Source organism: Plutella xylostella, chromosome 20 (genome assembly GCF_932276165.1).
Source record: "Plutella xylostella chromosome 20, ilPluXylo3.1, whole genome shotgun sequence".
In the NCBI taxonomy this organism is placed as follows: Eukaryota; Metazoa; Arthropoda; class Insecta; order Lepidoptera; family Plutellidae; genus Plutella; species Plutella xylostella.
This window is the reverse complement of record NC_064000.1, coordinates 6,564,230-6,582,384: the sequence shown is the minus strand read 5'-3', so window position 1 is coordinate 6,582,384 and position 18,155 is coordinate 6,564,230. Positions and strand designations below refer to the sequence as shown.

At 37.3% G+C, this 18,155-nt stretch overlaps 3 protein-coding genes across 4 annotated transcripts in view; 2 read left to right on the top strand and 1 right to left on the bottom strand.

Annotated features, from left to right (window-relative positions):
- The window catches only part of LOC105380819, a 79,249-nt gene extending 67,246 nt beyond the window's left edge, over window positions 1-12,003 (top strand). Inside the window, exons 3-6 of the mRNA XM_038109405.2 lie at window positions 405-542; window positions 1,163-1,299; window positions 9,059-9,275; window positions 9,655-12,003. Coding sequence (XP_037965333.2) covers window positions 405-542; window positions 1,163-1,299; window positions 9,059-9,275; window positions 9,655-11,894 — 2,732 coding nt within the window. The 3' untranslated portion in view covers window positions 11,895-12,003. The remainder of the gene's footprint in view (window positions 1-404; window positions 543-1,162; window positions 1,300-9,058; window positions 9,276-9,654) is intronic.
- Window positions 6,405-7,661, top strand: LOC105380788. The gene has a single exon (XM_011550391.3). The coding sequence runs from the start codon at window positions 6,541-6,543 to the stop codon at window positions 7,324-7,326; it is 786 nt and encodes a 261-aa protein (XP_011548693.3). The 5' UTR covers window positions 6,405-6,540; the 3' UTR covers window positions 7,327-7,661.
- Window positions 12,004-14,753: 2,750 nt separating the features above from the next.
- On the bottom strand, window positions 14,754-17,852 carry LOC105380789 (stress-associated endoplasmic reticulum protein 2). 2 transcript variants are annotated; one of them, XM_011550392.3, is made up of 3 exons: window positions 17,705-17,852; window positions 15,950-16,062; window positions 14,754-15,627 (listed from the first exon to the last, which is right to left on the bottom strand). In XM_011550392.3, the coding sequence occupies exons 2-3, from the start codon at window positions 16,034-16,036 to the stop codon at window positions 15,520-15,522; spliced, it is 195 nt and encodes a 64-aa protein (XP_011548694.1). In that variant the 5' UTR covers window positions 16,037-16,062; window positions 17,705-17,852; the 3' UTR covers window positions 14,754-15,519. The 2 variants fall into 2 exon arrangements, with proteins under 2 accessions (XP_011548694.1, XP_048484107.1); XM_048628150.1 differs by lacking the exon at window positions 17,705-17,852 and adding an exon at window positions 17,489-17,509.
- Window positions 17,853-18,155: the final 303 nt, after the last annotated feature.

Sequence of the window (18,155 nt, the reverse complement as noted above, 5' to 3'; positions counted from 1 at the left end):
TGACAATATAATTATAAGTACTACAGTCTTATTGGCAATGAAACCAAAGGGGTCAAGTTTATTTTCATCCGACTGTACAAAAGTATAAAGCAACTTATGAAGCTTACTGTACCCAACGAATGAGTTAATGTAGAGAAAACATGCTGAAACCTCTTCCTTTTATACCACAACCTCTGTTATACAATAATATACATGCAGGTTGTCCCAAAAGTTAACGTCATGCCTTGGAGGGCTGATGGTCACTCCTGCCTGAGCTGGAATACCCTCCAAGTCATGACGTTGACTTTTGAGTCACCTGTATCCTGTATGTATATTATAACTGTATATGCTCCTATTTCCAATCTCGTCACATATTACTTCTATCACCAACCAACAAATAAAATTTCCTCTCCTTTTCCTTCTAGGTTGGTTCTCAGCATGTGGGTGCCGTGGGGGCGCGCTGGCCAGCCCTCGGGGCTCCATCGCGGCGCTGGTGCGAGCCCGAGCTTACGCCCTTGTGTCTCCACGAGCGATATCGGCGTACCGAGCACGGCCAGCGACGGGTAAGCTCTTGCATTCTTTGCGCTCCTGGTACTTTCATAGCACAGTTCGGATATCCTGGATTCACGCCAAGGTCAGGGAGAGCGTAACTACGCCCTAGTCCACGGGCGATATTAGCGTAGGGAGCGCGGCTGGCGACGGATAAGCTCTTGCATTCTTTGCGCTCCTGGTACTATCGTAGCAGAAGGGATATTTTACCTAGTGGATTCTCACGGGAAAACCTTTTAAAACGATGATGATGATGACGATATGGTATGGAACTTCGTTATACTTACCTACTTCTCATTAAATGGTAGTTATTAGCAGGAGTCTTTGTAGAGGTCAAATTTTCCCAAAAAAGAAGTGAAATGAAAGCCTAGCGAAATCGAGTGTCTCAAATTTCCATCTCCCCTTTCTTCACTCTCTATTCTATAATATTCTCAGGGGGGTGAAGGTGAAACACCTGTACGTGGCTCTCTCGAGTGGAACCTTTGTACATATCCCCTTATTTCAGCTCAGCCAGCCTAGCTCCCGTGTAAACTGGAGCAGCAAGCCTGGATGTTGCAAAAGCTGAGGTAGGCGCGCTGTATGTCCAAGAATAGATGATCCTCCACCCCCACTAACCCACACCTCACCCCCACAGACACAGGGCGAGTGGGGGCGCAGTACGAGCGCGCGGTCTCCCGGCCCGGGACCCCGCTGCGGCTGGCCGGAGTCTTCGCTGACGGCAGCAAGGCACGGGCCCCGAAGTACGCCCAGCTCATCGACCCGCAAGGAAGTGTGAGTAGATGGCGCTAGATGGCGCTGTTTCCGTCTCTATATTTTCTATACGCGAAAGTAACTGTGTCTGTCTGTCTGTCTGTTACGCTTTCACGCCAAAATTACTGAACGGATTTGAATGAAATTTGGTATACATATGGTCTAGACCCTGAGAAAGAACATGGGCTACTTTTTATCCCGGAATTCCCACGGGAAACTTTTTAGGGTTACATATTTTGTGTAAAATCTACGGTAAAGACGATCTAATCCGGTAGCAACCAATATCCTTAAAACGTTTAATTTCAGTAATTGTTCTGAGAAACCTTTAGCAACCATTTGTCTACTAAAAGCTTCCCTCGAGGCCGTTATTATTCTGAGGTTTCACTGTACATAATAATCGCATAGGCTATAGCTTGGCTATAGTGAGTGCCTCGGCCGTCGCGCACATAATTAAGGGCTCATTATGCCATAAACAAAAGACGGGTGCGTCATTTTCGCATGCGTCCGCGCAGCCTAGCTAGGGTTGCCACTAATATAAATATAGAATGATAGGTATCTTTTTTTTTAACTATCCAGCATGCATGGATATCAAACCCACGGTATTCTTGGACACTGTCCTTAGTGTCATAGTGAACAAAATAAATCACGAAAACTTCAATATCAACTGAGGAGTATAAGAAAGACTAATTTATTAATTATTTCATCAATCTATGACCTTAATAGAGTTTCCAACCGTGTTTTGCAAAAATACTGATCACTTTTTTTTCATTTGCGTAACCAAATTTTCCTTTCTGAAAGTCTGTTTTTTAATCTCAGACACTAAATTGACAGATTCTGAACGGTACATCAACAGTCGATTGTCCAAGTGTGTCAATTGTGTGCAAGTGATACTATTGGCGGAACAATCGACTTTTAACGCACCGTTCAGAATCTGTCAATTTAGTAAGTATCTGAGATTAAAAAACAGACTTTACACAACCCTAGAGTATCGTCCTAGCAACACAGTCCAGACAGGACAGTGCCCTCTCTCCGACACATGACCATAGATTATAGAACCTCTTATCCACCCTTATTTCTGAGGTAGAAGGCAGAATTTCCTTTGCACCGACTGCATAGCGTTTTGCAGGACATTACTGCTAGCGGCTGTCAAGATTAGGGTTACTTTATATTGGCGAAAAAAGAACGAACGAGAGCTGTCGTGCAATCGGCACGTTTAATACAACGAGATAGAGTCGTGGCTCGCGCAGTAGCGCTCCGAAACTTAGTTTTTCGTTATATAGAGTGGCCTGTACCTAATACAAATACAAATACAAATACAAATACAAATAGTTTATTTACCAGATCAGATATATACATTGGAATAAACAAAAATCTTAAGTAAAAAATCACAACAATAATCGTGGGGAATTTACTCCAGAGGTAATTACTTTTGAACTCTGCACTAGGCGAACCTGTATCGCAGAGATCGTTTTCCATATCTCGAGTGCCATGGACGGAGCGGGCGGTCATAAGCGGTGGCGATTGTCTTGAGTATTAATAATTAAAAGGATGGGTGTTAGAAAATATAACTAATATTTTTAGTACTACATAAATTAATTATAAAAAGTAATAAAAATAAATATAGAATATATAAGTGTACATGCATTACCCTTACACGACTTGATTTAAAATACGTTCGGTTTCGTCATAAGTGAGACTTAGCAGATAAACGTGGACTATACTTTTGATTTCCCTTGTAGTTTTATTTTTGAGGTTACATACCTTACACATTTTATTATAGATATACGGGTGGAGAAAACTAGAATGCCTTTGAGCAAATGCTGTATTTGTTGGGTTAAGTGGTGCTTTGTACACTCGTCTCGACTTCAACTCAGGTAGATCTTCAGATACCATGAGAGCTTTATGGACGGTTATTGTAGCCATTTCAACGTAAATTTTTCGCACAGTTAGTAATTGAAGTTCGTTGAACAGACTGTTAGTTGGGTGTCGACGTTTTTTCCCTAACATGACTTTTAGCACAGATCTTTGGGCTCTTTCTATCTCAATTAAAATTGTTTTGGCAGCACCTCCCCATATTGGCAGACAGTAGCGTAAGATGGGCTGACAAATGGATACATATATCTGTTTTAAAAGACCTATATCCGCACTGTATCGAAGAGCCTTAAAGAAGTGTATCAGTTTACGAACTTTGGCAGAAATCTTCTTAATATGGTCTCTAAACGTCATTTTCTCATCGAGGTGAACACCCAGGTACTTAATAGAGTTTGTTCGTTCTATTGTAGGGCACGAGCAAGAGTTATCGTTGTTTAAAGGATCCTGGCCGCAGCTGTGAACAACGATTCCTGGAGATTCTTTTGGTTCGGAAGCTTTTGTTTTATGAAACGCAAGGTATTTTGTTTTTTCAGTGTTGAGTGTAAGAAGGTTCCTTCGTAGCCAGACTCCCAGTGCTGTTATACCTAGTTCCGCTTTTTGAAAGACCTCACTCCAGGAATTGTCATTAAAAATGATTGCCGTGTCGTCAGCGTAGCAGTAAAAGTCGGCATTTTGAATTCTTGTCGAGGAGATGTCATTCAGATAGATAAGGAAGAGCGAGGGGCCTAGGATACTGCCTTGGGGTACTCCGTATTTGATTTGTTTTTGTGAGCTTATGTTATTGCCAATCTTAACACATTGACTTCTGTTGGTTAGATATGTTTCGAACCATTTCAGAGCAATACCTATGACTATCGTTCAAGGAAAGTGCTTTTTTATTTTATATATTGAGCTGTAACTTAGAGAAGGTTGTTGAGATATTAGGAACGTCATTCTGTAGTGTATTTTATCCAGGGTTATTGGTAAGTAGACCTGATCCTTTCAGGAGGTGACAGAGGAAGGCATTTCCAGACGATTAAACCCTATAATGCATTATCCGAAACTTAACCATTTCTAAGATATTTAATATTTAAGTTTTTTTTTTAATTTTTTGCCAAAATTTTATGTTTAAAACCGAAAATAAAAAAAACTAGCTATATTTCAATAATTTTTTTGGTTGTTTTGCAAAAGTAACACCTTAATAAAGTAATTATAATAATCAAAAGTTCATTATTTGACTTAAATTAGACAGAATACCTCAAAAGAGTCAATCATTTTTTTTAAATATTTAAAACGTAAAAACAAATAAGTTAAATTTAAAAGGATGTCATATTATGACAATTTTTTGTGCACTTTAGCTTAAAAACATGGTAAACTCGAACAAATCGACTAACGAACGAACGAGAATCGTCACGAAATCGCTTACTAAAAATAACGCTTAATACATATACATTATAAATATGCACTCACGACTGTAATCCCCGAAGGGGTAGTCAGAGGTGGCTCACAAGCGAGCCACCCACTTTTCGCAGCACATTTGTACTTCACGTGATAGACTTCACCATATCGCCGTTTTGGAATAAGTACAATGCACTTAGGATACACATCTAGAATCTAGATGTGCAGGTTTCCTCACGATGTTTTCCATCACCGTAAGAGCACGTGGTATAATTGTAGTTAAACTCCTTAATTGAAAACAAAATTGAAAGAATTCATTGGTACAGGCCAGGATTTGAACCCACGGCCTCTTGATTGAGAGGACGAGGCCTTATCCATTACGCCACAACGGCTCAGCTATTAGAAATACGTGAATAAAAATATCATAAAACAAAAACAATCATCTAATATCCTTGAACACAAGACTCCATCAGATAACCCATAAAAAACCGTGGTTTTTTTTATATACTTAAGTTCCTTCTGTGAAAATTTATTTAAACTACGATCAACTGTTTTTTTTTTATTATATAAAGGCAATTTAAATTCAGGGCCCGTAGTATTTATAGTCACGTCGCCCCCATAGACTGGGGGGTGACTCTACCTGTACAAAAAAGGAACGAACCAAACGACGACCGAATGGCGTAGTGGTTAGTGACCTGACTACTGAGCCGATGGTCCCGGGTTCGATTCCCGGCTGGGGCAGATATTTGTTTAAAGACAGATATTTGTACTCGGGTCTTGGGTGTTGATATTTATATTTAGTATCTATCTATCTATGTATTTGTGTAGATATATCAGCTGTCCGACACCCATAACACAGGTTCTGCCTAGCTTGGGGTCGGATAGCCGTGTGTGAGATGTCCCCACATATTTATTTATTTATTTTATTTATTTAAACCTTTCATGCAATCCGTGTGTTAAAAGCTACGAGACAAGAGTCGTGGTTAGCGCAGTAACGCATCGAAATTTCCTTTTTCGTAAGATAGAGTGACCCCGCTGGCCTAATTCTTGCACCCATACTCGGCATTCGACTCACGATTATCAACTCTATATCGAGTTGGACGACATTCGTGATTGTAATGTCGCACCTTTAGTACAATATCGACTCCACTAAAAATTTTGGGATTTCGACTTTTTGAGCTAGACTGGACCAGACCAGACAGTGGACCAGAGCGGCACAGGACCTGAAGAATTGGCGTACAAATAAGGAGGCCTATACCCAAATGTGGGCGATAGAAGGGTGATGATGATGATGATGAGTTAGACTGACTGGGTCTCAGAAGGTTAAGTCGGCTCAAAAAGCTCAAAAAGTCGAAATCCCAATATTATGAGTTGAGTCGATATTGTACTAAAGGTGCGATGTATCCTGAAGTTATTGTGGGTGCAAGACTAGCTTTTCAGTCTATTAGGTCGTTAGCCATGGGATTTTGTATTTAGTAAGTGTACCTAATATTAATTTATTTGCCGCTAGTCGGCAGTGGCTGGATGAGGTTAAATAACTGAGGTACTTAATTAAATGTGAAGCTTTTCGCTCAAGACAAAGACCGCATATTGTTTTTAGCTTTAAAAATCCAAAAAGAAACATTAAAATCAACATGACATTTATTTAGGTATAGTGCCACAAACTTATCTGTTCCGGTGAGAGTGAACTAAATTGATAAATATCTCATTACTTACTAATTAATTGTATATTGATATGGATTAGATGGGTTTATTAAAACGTCAAGGGCAAATTACCACTACGGGCAAACTTAAAATCTTATAAAATTAAGAAATATTAGACATTTACTTGAACTGTCACCGGAACAGATAAGTTTGTGGCACTATAATATATTTGACACAATGCAGTGTCAAAGACTCAAAGTCAATTCATTTTTTCTCTACGAGTCAATTTCAGTGCAGTCAATTTAATTTTACTTCAAAAACAATAATTTCTACAGCATCCGAATTCCCTACAATACCATACACAGGGTAATGGATCAACCAACCAACCAACCAACCGTGGAATCAGACACAACCTTGATAACGCCACTCGAATTCCAACCTTACGACTGGATGACAGAAGCTAAAATATACAACAAGAACTTCTCCCTCATACCCTCCAAATGGCTCCTAGATAACGCTGATATCCTAGTACTTTTGTTTACCGCGAGGAACGTGGACAAGAACGGAGTACTAGGGGAATTCTTTGAATACTACGAAAGTGCTAAACAAGTGAATGTACCAATAGAGGTTATCTACATACCTATGGACGAGGAAAAGGAAGATTTCCTCGCGAGCTTCCAAGACCAAGCTAATTGGTTCACACTACTGTTTGACGATCCTGAAATCCTGGTACTTAAGCACATGTACGGTATCAGTTGTATTCCCTACATCATTGTCACAGACACATCTGGCAATGTGATAAGCTATAACGGCATACAAAATTTGGAGCAGTACAAGAAGAATGCAATTTTAAGCTGGTTGCCCACTTCCAATGGTAATTTGAAAGAGCGTGTGTTCAAAGATGATGTGGCCATGTATGGCGATATTTGGGCTTACAAAGATACTAGCCCAAGACTGAATGCCAAAGAGAAAAAGGAGGAAAAGATAAAAAGAGCCAAGAATATACTATCCACTAGGATGACAAGTCGTAGCGATAAAGTCCCTTCAAAGTATTCTGAATTTTTTAACGCTTTGAGAGGACCTAGCAATGTCCAAGAGGGTGGCTGCTACAGTCAATATAGTGCTTCTAAGCAACTTGAGAATGAGAATCATTAAACATAGCTAGTGCTACTGTCATAGGCAAATTTTGTTTTTATGTTTCTTTTGACAAATTTTTTAAAATATCTAGATTAGTATTTTTTCAATATTTCTGAAAAGACGTAAAACTGCTTATATGACTGTACCTATCTCCACGATACGGACCCATTTTTCCATCGTTCACGATTTTGTGTATATAGAGGTAGGTACTTACACCTAGCGACACCTCTTGTCGAGTAGTACAACTAAAATATAATTAAAGTACAATGACATAAAAAAGTGAATAAATATCTCTTTTTGTTTTTTTTAATAACAATTAATAATAATAATAAATATGTACCTTTGCCTATCTACTGACTTTTTACTTTACTATACGGTAAGGAATGATTCAGCGATGGCTTTAAATTCTCGGCGCGTCGCGAGTACCAACAAAGGAGATGGTGCGTGTTGCTGAATGTTTTAAAACAAAATGAGTCGTTAAAATGGCGCTAAGTGAGTTAGTACTTGCCGCGCGAATAGTGAAGCTCATTATTATGTGGGGTCCTTGGCCGTGATCGCCTTTCTTCTGGGTCGATGACTGTTTCAGTAAACTTTGAATAATAATAATTAATTTATCTACAGTAACTTTTCTTCTTGGCTCATCTTTGCTACTCCTACTGGAATGGTAAGCTGCAATTAAGTATACAAAGTATCTGAGTTAGTAGATATTAAGAGTGGAAAATTAAATTGCCAGATACTTTTGCCAGGTGCAAAATATCATAAAACTAGATACTACAGTTGAAACCTAGGTACTTTATAGGTCTCTACATATGCGTGTTAAAAAAATTGATACCTGGCTAAGCGACCACCTATAAAGTTATTTCTAACCCACAAAGTTGTTTACTTATATGTTATATATCATCTTCAACTCAATAGTAACCTAGGTGGCAACAGTTGGTTTCATGTTAAAATAACGGCCAGTTGCAAAACATCTCCGTCAGTCAGGTAGGTAAATGAATGAATCAAGGTATGGAAATAAGATGTGTTTCCGAAATGAAACAGACAAAGAAGGGGAATTAGGCCGCTGGCTATTGTACTTACATTGATTTCAACAGAACTGTGAGAAAAACCAAGAAATTCAACCTTTACCTATCTGAATTCCAAAATGGCTCTATTATTTGTTAGTAGCGGGTTTATATAAGGTAACAGCGTACCTGCTATTGCGAGAGTGCATTGCTTCTATTTCATACTAGAATCTGCTTATTGGTAGCATTAGCTTACAATAACAGATCATCGGATAAATCGTGCATAACTAAATAGGGGTATCCAAATATAGGCATAAGAAGGCACTTAGGTTACACGTAGAAATTACCTTCATAACAATTTTTGTAAGCGCTACAAAAGGAGAGCAATAGAACAACACTTATTTTGGTGACTACTTCATAAATATGTACCTACTCTACCTAGATTTAGGTACAAATAGATTGTTATGTTCTATCATTAATCTTACCAGAAATGCAGATTTTCTTGATATTGTACGTAACATGCAAATTTTAGCGCAGAACGCAAATCATGTGAAAACTTTAATATTTTTATCACTGAGGCACGTATCTAGTATCTATCTAGGTACCTAATAACAGATATTACTATGAGATGATGAAATTTATAAATTCGTTAACATTAGTCCGACAAGGTTCCTTTGCAATAGCAATTTACGGGGCTCATACAACCTAAACTCTACGTAACTAACTACCCCAATCTCCAATTCCAGGAGCTGTTCGTGCCCCTAAACACGAAGGGCGAGCTATACGAAGTCTGTCCCGAGGAGCTGTCGCCAGCGGAGTGGGGCGCGGCGGAGGCGGCGGCGCCCCCGGAGGCAGAGACACGTGCCCACCGCCTGCCGCACCTGCTGGGGCTGTGGCGTCTGCCGCAGCGAGTGAGGCTGATCGCCGGCACCGTGCCTATTGAGATGGCGCATGACGTTGGAGGTTGGTGGATGTTGTTTGGAATTTGTATCGTTATTCCAATACGGACATTATACAAGAAGTTTTTTTTTGGATAGTGACGGTATTGGAATAAGGGTGCGATATGTGTGGTTAAGTGGCTGCTAAGTTGGGAGTGAGCTAGAAGTAGCCGTTCTGGTTAGTTCTTCATAATAATTGGTACCTTTTCATTCTACATATTCTATCTCAAAGAAACATTTTTCCCACACTAAAACTTCCTGGTTAAAGCGTAGTTCATCAACCCAGCTCTGCTTATTTACCTTTTTTGAACACTATGTAGATTAATTGGTATCACAGCTACCAAGTATCTCTGTAAATAATATTTAATAAGTACATAATTAAACCGTCCCCTTCCGAATTGCAGACGACCTCCTACTGCGAGCGGCGGTGACGGAACCAGTCCTCGTCATGTGCACGCTGGCGGAGCCCGGCGCGCCCGGCAGCCCGGCCAAGGACCCGCGTCTGCACAAGGAGGCCCTGCAGCTGCTGCCCCTCAACACGCACCTCCGCGTCCGCCGCACCCAGCTCGGCTTCGACAGCGAGAAGAGAATGTTCCTCTCCTCCCGCCTGCAGAAAGCTCTCACCTTCTGTCAACTCAATGTTGACAACTGGATCAGGCAGATCTCCTACGCCAACACCTCCACCCTCGGGAAAGCCAAAACCGCCGAAGATCTTATAAGAGAAGACCACGAACCTGTCAAGTTTGAAAAGGAACGCAAGTTCACCCTGCAGGGACTTAAGATAGATACGTCTCGGCTGTTTGGGAAGAGCGAGAGGGTTCTGAAGGATATGCCAGATGAAACTGAAGGCTCTATCATATTTTTAAGTAAAAACGAACTCGAACACATGAATTACGACGTCTACAGCGACGATGAAGCGAAGGAAGATAAGCACGAAGAGGAAAAAGTTAAGAATGAAGACCAGGAGCAGTTTTCTAACGATAAAATGCACGTCTTCAGGGAAGATTCCAGTCATCCAAAAAGAAACAAGTGGTTTAAGAATTTGAAACTGCTCAAGAGCACTGAAAAATTAACGGAAGAGAAACTTACGGTGATTGAGAATAGTGAAAAGTACAGAGACATAAAGGATCCATTTGACCCATTAGGTGAAAAACATAGTTCTATAGAAAGGTACCAAGATATGGCTAAACTTATTGAAGACAGATTTGGAGCTTCAAGGAAGAATGATGGGACAGCTGAAAAAAGTCATTCTTACAAAAGCTTGACGACATCTTCCTCGGAAATGGGAACAAGCCACTGCAGTTCTAATCCTAAGAAACAAGTTTTGACTAAATCTGTGTCGGTGCAAACTGGGATACCCGATAGTCCGTACACTGAAGATAGTGGGATCAATATGAAACATGGACGCAAAAACCTAAGTGTTGACCAGATAAACTACTGCGGCTCCATGGAAAGTGACTCAAGCTCAGGCAGGAAACTGAAGTCCCTTGACGAAAATATGTTAAAGAAATCTGCTGCCAGCAAGTCCTCTACAAATCTTGAAAGGAGACAGAGGATACAACCCGACCTTATACCGGAAAAGGGAATGGTCAAATCTGAATCATACAATCAAATTCAAAGTTGTGAAGAAATTAACATGTTTGGAGTTGGTTCTATGTACAACGATAGTGATTTTGAAATTAACTACAAACAACATTCATATATTACTGAGAAATTGTGTTCAGAGTTTCATGTTAAGACTAAAAAGGTCTTAAGTAAGTCTACATCAAACCTTCTTCATCCAAAGAGACCAACAGAAAAGAAAGATGCTAGTAATAGCAACAGTATGCCTACAAAAACAGAGCGAGGTAATGATGTTGATAAACTTATGAACTTCAGAAAGAAAATCGACAAACCCCGAGCACCCACCCCTAAATCTGAATTAGAAGAAGAAGAATTGACTGCAGTTGATATTTCAGAGGAAGAACCACAAATCCAAGTGAAGCTGAGAAGGTCTATATCATCAATTCAGAAGCGTAAACTGCCAGTCATTGAAGATTTACCATACGGTCAAGTTGCTGACGCAGTACATGTAGAAGAGGAGAAAGAAGTAGATTCAGATTCGAGTTCCGATAACATTTATGCAGAAATATGCACTCCTAATGGAAACAAGACTAGTGATGAAGAACATTACGATAGTACTGCAGATGTACTAGCCAATGACCCTGTGATTTCTAACGTTAAAAAAGAAGTAATTATAAGGAATGACGAAAGAGCTAAGCAAATGATAGAGAATCAAGAAAATCCCTTCAGACACATTGAGGTCGTTGTTATAGAAAAGACAACCGACTTTAATTTAGACAATTCAAGTGTTACAAGCGATGAGCTAGATGATCTAGGAGGGAGTAAAAACGATGTATCCATAGCCATAGATTCGTGGGAGCGGGACAAAAACGTTGTAAATAGCCCTGATTCTAAAATTCATGCTATTAGGCTAGAAATTACCAGTAGCATGGACGATTACCCTAGTGTCAATGATAGCAAGAGTCAAAGTCTAGAAAGCAGGGAGGTTAGATTAGCAAAAGACAATTCCTTAAGTTTTAGTAATAGCATACATTTGAATGGTACATATCCCAACGAGGCCATCTATGATACTTTAAAGTAATTATAATTAGTAGGTATCTAAGTGTAAAAAATAGTAATTTCACACAATTATTTGCACGTACCGGAGCGGAGACCTACCATAGATACTAGCTAGGTACGAACGAAATTGTGAAAAGAAAAAAATGTCATATACCTAATAATGTTTAAAGTAATATAAATGTTAATTGGAAAGGTTATACCACCACCAGCACCTAGGTATTCAGTATTTTTATTACTTTATAAAAAAATAAACAAGGCACTTTATCACAATAGGTACTTATTAAATTTATCTAGGTAGGTACTTACCTACAGTTTAATTTTAAATGGTTTAAATTCAATAGGTAGGTATCGATTTTAAACTCTGTGTATGTCGCAGGCATCTGGTTTAATCTCCTGTTTGATTGAACCACTAGCCCGTTCATTGGATGACGCTACTCAGTTGAATGACTAAAGAACAACTCGTCAAGTGGTTGACTGTAACGTCCAACGTCTTGACTGAACGTTATTCAGCGAAGTCGTTAAATGGGATATAGTATAGCAACTTTTTATTGTCTAGTTAGGATGAACATGACCAGACAAGAGTCAACAAATAGACTATGTTACAAAGCTCTCATCTCACAAATTAACTAAACAATAACAATAAACGTAAGTACCTTGATATTGTTGTTCATAATTATCCAGTTTCAGCACATTTTTTCTTTGAAACTATCCGCCGGCGGTGTAATAATAGGTAAACCCATGTTGTCACACTATTTTAACATAAATAACACACTTTAAAGCTAATTTATTTGCAAAAAATAACAATACAAGTGCTTTTTGTGTCAGCTGTTCGCTGTAAGACGCCATATTTGTTTTATTCACCACCTGACTGATTTTAAGTCCGCTAACTAGTTGGACGTTTTGTGATGCTTGTACAATCAATGTTCGGCCTAGTCATACAACTGAATAGCGTCATACAATGAACGGGCTAGCGGTTCAATAAAATAGGAGATTAAGACCTGGTTTCTCATGATTCTGTTAGTTACAGTCTCAATAGCGGATTTGCTGACGACGCGTTTAAGGATTAATACCCTTGTTTGGTTAAATAAATTGGATGAGTCCCATGACGAAAATCTAACAGACCATTCATAAATCAAGCATTATGTGAATCATTCACTCACACTTCATTCAATATTCTGTCATATTCATTGAAATTGGTGTCTATGTCTCTATAATGTCAAACAACCTCAAACAACCAAACTTTTTGGTTTTGAGGTTGCCATGGTTACTATTTCTATCGAGTTTGTTTTTTGACATCCGTAATTGAAAATAATATCATTACGCCATGCCCTTTGAAAAACAATACAACGAACTAGATGGAGTGTCAGTGCAAAAGAAAGGACTCAACAAATAACACCTCAATTTCTAAGTAAGGTCTTATTTTAAAATAGTTTGATAGAAGATTTTTCACTTAATTCAATAGTTCTCATTAAGTCATTAGGTTTAACTTCTTATATCTACCTCTGTGGTCTAGTGGTAGAAGCTCAGCTTCATCACCCAGGGATCCCAGGTTCGATTTCCAGGTAGGGCCATTAATTTGTGTTTCTATATTGCGGTTCCAAGTTAGGTTAGGACATTAAATTAAAACTTTTATCTCGGTTTGACATTATATAAAACCCAGACAGTATTTCGCTTCATTTTTTGTCACACAACATCTAGTTCGTATATTGTTTATCAAAGGCTCTGTTCATTTTTCCATCTTGAATCTTGACAGAATGAGTGACAAGTAAACAACCCGTTGCCTGGTTACCGGTCTTAACCAAGTCTTAGCGGAACCCCACAGCAGCAATCAAGTTTATCACCCGATCAAGGGAGTTAACCCCGTGATTTAGCATGGTGGGACACTCACTAACTTTAACGGTCCAAAATGTAACCAAACCGAGGTATTTTTAACCTAACCGAATGGTGTGAAATTAGGCCTAAACCAGATGCCTGCGACATGTATCCCAGGTTTCTAGCACTTATTTTTTTTTATAGACTGTAATTTTTATGGCTTTATTACAATATGACACTCCACCTATCAGTGTGTCATGTTAGTGCATAATGTTCAACTGTTCATATAAAACTAATGAAGATCCAGTGATAAATTTTACCCAATCAGAAAACCAACCAATCACAGGACACCTTTGGGTTTGATTATGTATTATGATTTTATACAAACTCCCAGTTTTGAAATATTTATGTATGTATAGTTATAATAGTATAATTAAATTAAAAAAAAAACAACCACTTTTGTCTGTGAAAGTACCCGCACAAAATAATTACTTATCTACATGAATTAAAAAATGTTTATGGTGCTATTAGGGTGCTCAATTTGTTAGATTAGGTCAAATTTAAATTAAGTAAATACCTACTTAAGTTTATACACATATCACATGACAATTTGTAAATGTTTTGTATCATATAGAGTTAATGTTGTAACATAAAACCTTATTTTGTAAGTGAAAAGCTCTCAAAACTGTATTTTTATTAACATTTCAATGTAAGAATCAGTATGTATTTGAATAAAACTTGATTTACACACGTGTAATTAAATAATTTTATTTCAATCCGTTTCTACTCAACAACAGATGGCGCTGTTCATAAAGCTAGCGCTATTAATGTCAAAAATAACATTCGCTGTACTAAGCCTACCTAAGCCCACTCATCGCATCATAGATGATTTCAGATAGCATGCTGAGAGCCAAATCCAAGTTAGGGTGAAGCCCCATTGTTGTTTTGCGTCGTCCCAGTCATAAAAAAATTATGACGACGCAACGCAACAATGGGGCTTCCTGGCTCTCAACAACGGTTGGTTGGGATTGGTAACGTAGCGTAGTCGAAAGAGATTATAAAAACAAGATTAAATGATAAATATACTGTATTTAAATAAAACAAGTACATTTACAATTAAAACATTCGTCACCGACAAATAATTTCCTAGCTGAAAAATAATGGCGCGGAAAAGATAATTTCATTTACGTTAAAATTCATACAAAATGAACATTAATGAACAAAAACACAGGTAGTTGTGCGTCTTTTAAATCATACATTTACAGTAACACATGGAGGAATGAATTTTTACAATAATAAATAAATATACTAAATGCTTACGCATGCGATCTCCTTATTATATAAATTTCCATTTAATTTACAATATACAAGAATATAAATATGCGAAGGATTGAGATTATTTTTAAAAAGGGGACTGAAAAACAGGTCATTCACGGAAACATTTCACTAAATGACTGCTCTTGAAATTTCAGCTATTTGCACATTTTCTATAGAGAGGTTTTAAAACTGACAGACAAGAAATAAATAGGATAACATTAAAAATAAATCATTTGTTTGAAACTTCTCACCATTAGGATGGAAAGCATTAAAGAAAATTGTTATTACAACGGTATTACTTGTCTATGGCATAGAGAAAATATTACTGCTCATAAATTTAATCACCATAAAATGTAGCCGTCAACGCCATCTAGTGAGAACAGCGTAAACTTCCACGACACTAACGCCATCTAGGAGACGCTTCGCTTCGTTTTCTTGAGATTTTTGTCGGCAGTAGTATTTTGTCTATGTCTACGGTCAGTCAGGGAGGGTCATCACAGAGGATTGTAAGGCCTGGTTTAGGCTAGTCTTATCGACTGTATAATTTGGAACACCGCAGAGCCGCACACGACGAAAATGAAGAGTGCTAGTAACCACGGCGCCACTGGGTACTGGTCTTCCTTTTCCTAGAAAGAAAAAACACACATGGATTAGTACTTAAGAATTTATTTGGATTTTATTGGAGTAGCCGATAATCAGCATGCGGAGAGTTTTTACATTGTCGTTAGCTGGACAATTATTCCTCCCCTAGTTGACTATGGCTTACTTTGGGTTGATAAGCCATGGAGCAAGTAAGTAATGACATAATTTCCATGATTAATTTGGAAACAACCAGCAATAAACTTGGTAACCTGTGTCAGATGAAATTTTGGTAATACTGCATGTTTCCACAAGTGTTCCATCTGTTTCTTTATTTATCTGTACTATAGTATAGATTTGAAATAATACCTTGGTGGTCTTTGGGACATTCCCTCGCTGGGTTATGTTTTTGCTGGCGATCTCGTTGGCAATACGCATCCTCTGTTTCGGTGCCATTTTGATATTTTCTTGGATTACTTGTCCTGGAATAAAGTAAAATTGTTTTTAAAATAAATTGCAGCTGCAATATTGTGACCAGAACCAAAGTCTCAAAGGAATAAGTTCTGTTTTGAAAGTTGAAAATCAAATTAGATAATTTACTCTTTAGGTAATTGTCATAATAGATTACCAATAATTGATAATGATAATTCATTACTTATCATTATTATTAATGCCCTACTTTCTGTTATTACGCACTACTAAAGGTAAGGCAATTAAAATGTTTTGGCCACCTGGTTTTATAATTTAATAAAACCTACTATGAATGCAAGTCCCACATAGCCAACGTGTTGAGATAATACCATTGTGAGCAGTTATTTTGTAATACATTGAAAAGAAAGGTCAAAATGTTGATTGATAATGTTGAACTTAATCATTACTGTCTGTTATCTCTTTATGTATAACAAACTTTGTCTCACATTGAACTATTTAATCTTTTGTATAATATTTATTGATTGAATTGGATAGTAGGTAGATCTAAACTATAAATTGGGAGGGCCATAATATGTGAATATGTATTACCTGACTATGATTAACAGACAACATATTGCTATTTATTACGCCTTACATTACATCATAAAAACAACTTTGTACTAGCATTTTCATACCTAATTTTATAAGGGAATCTTCAAATTTACTTACTATGTTTCTAGTACAAAACATGAGCTAGGATTCCAACAATATTTTAGTACTTTACGGTCAAAAAAGTGAATTGTTTGATTAGGCATAATTTATTTTAGGAATTAAGGTACTTGATATTTGCAGACTTACATAATTTCATTGCTAAAGGCATAAACCGGGTTAACGTTATGGCTGAACAGCATCAATCTGTGTAATCCACGAGATAAAGTAAAAGTGAAAGTATACCTAGTCATATTGACCTAAATTCACTGTAAATTATTAGAAATCTGTCGCCAGATTAGTATTTATCTATTACTGCACATTGATGTGATTAAATCTTTCATTTTTATAATATAATTTTACATCAAAAACACATTTAACACTGAATGTGATAAATTTTTTTATTTTTTTTTTATTAATATTGAACTTAAAATTCCACATTTCTGATGATAGATTTAATGAATATGACAAAGCAAAGTCATGATGGAAAATGTACGTTTAAGTAATTAAAGGATTGAAAATGGTACAATGCTATTTATCCTAACTTAAAATGATGAACTTATGAAAAACTATGGCAAAGAATAAACCGCAGTATCCAGTAGTAAAATAATTATAGATTAGAGGTTGCTGAGTTGTCATATATCTACTACAATACAACAAACAATTGATCTGAGTTACATGGTACCAATTTTATGCACATTCATCAAGTTGTATTTAAAAATTGGAACACATTGTGATAATGAAGATAAACCCTTGCTGAAAACATTGGTGTATGACTGAGGCACTTACCCACCTATTGTTTTCACGGAATATGATATTTTCACGATTTAATTGCAATTACACTAGCAATAAACCACACATACACTATAATTTTAAGAAAACTTCGTCGTGCAAGTTAAGAACACTATTGTAGCTAAGACATCTAGATTTTGGTTCTACCGAATATCCCAATTAATAAAACGCTTAGGTCTAGAGATAAATGTACAGGAAATAGTTAGTACTTACAGTTGTTTCCTAAAATTAAAGGCTGAGAAGCCGATCACGTACAAGCAGACTTGACACGTATGTAAAAATGAAATTTGTTTTTTGAAAGAAAAGTGACAACACAACACGCACGTCGCGCAAAATAGTGATGGGACACTGAATCGAATTAAATCGATCTCATTCATAGATTCAATCATATTTTAAATTATATTAGGTGAACTTTAAAGATAAAACACCAGATTTAAATCAAATTGAAATGTGAATAAGTCTAGATGTATATAAGCATCTTATTTCCACAAAACCTGTTGTTTTAACGTAGTCATAAACATAATCATATGATCACACATGATTCTTTAATACGCACAACACTAACGTAATACCATAGATAAGCGTATGTATTTGCGTTCTTTAACTTCAACGTTAAAAATATTAATTAATTTATTAAAATAATCTGGTACCAAATTGTTTAAAT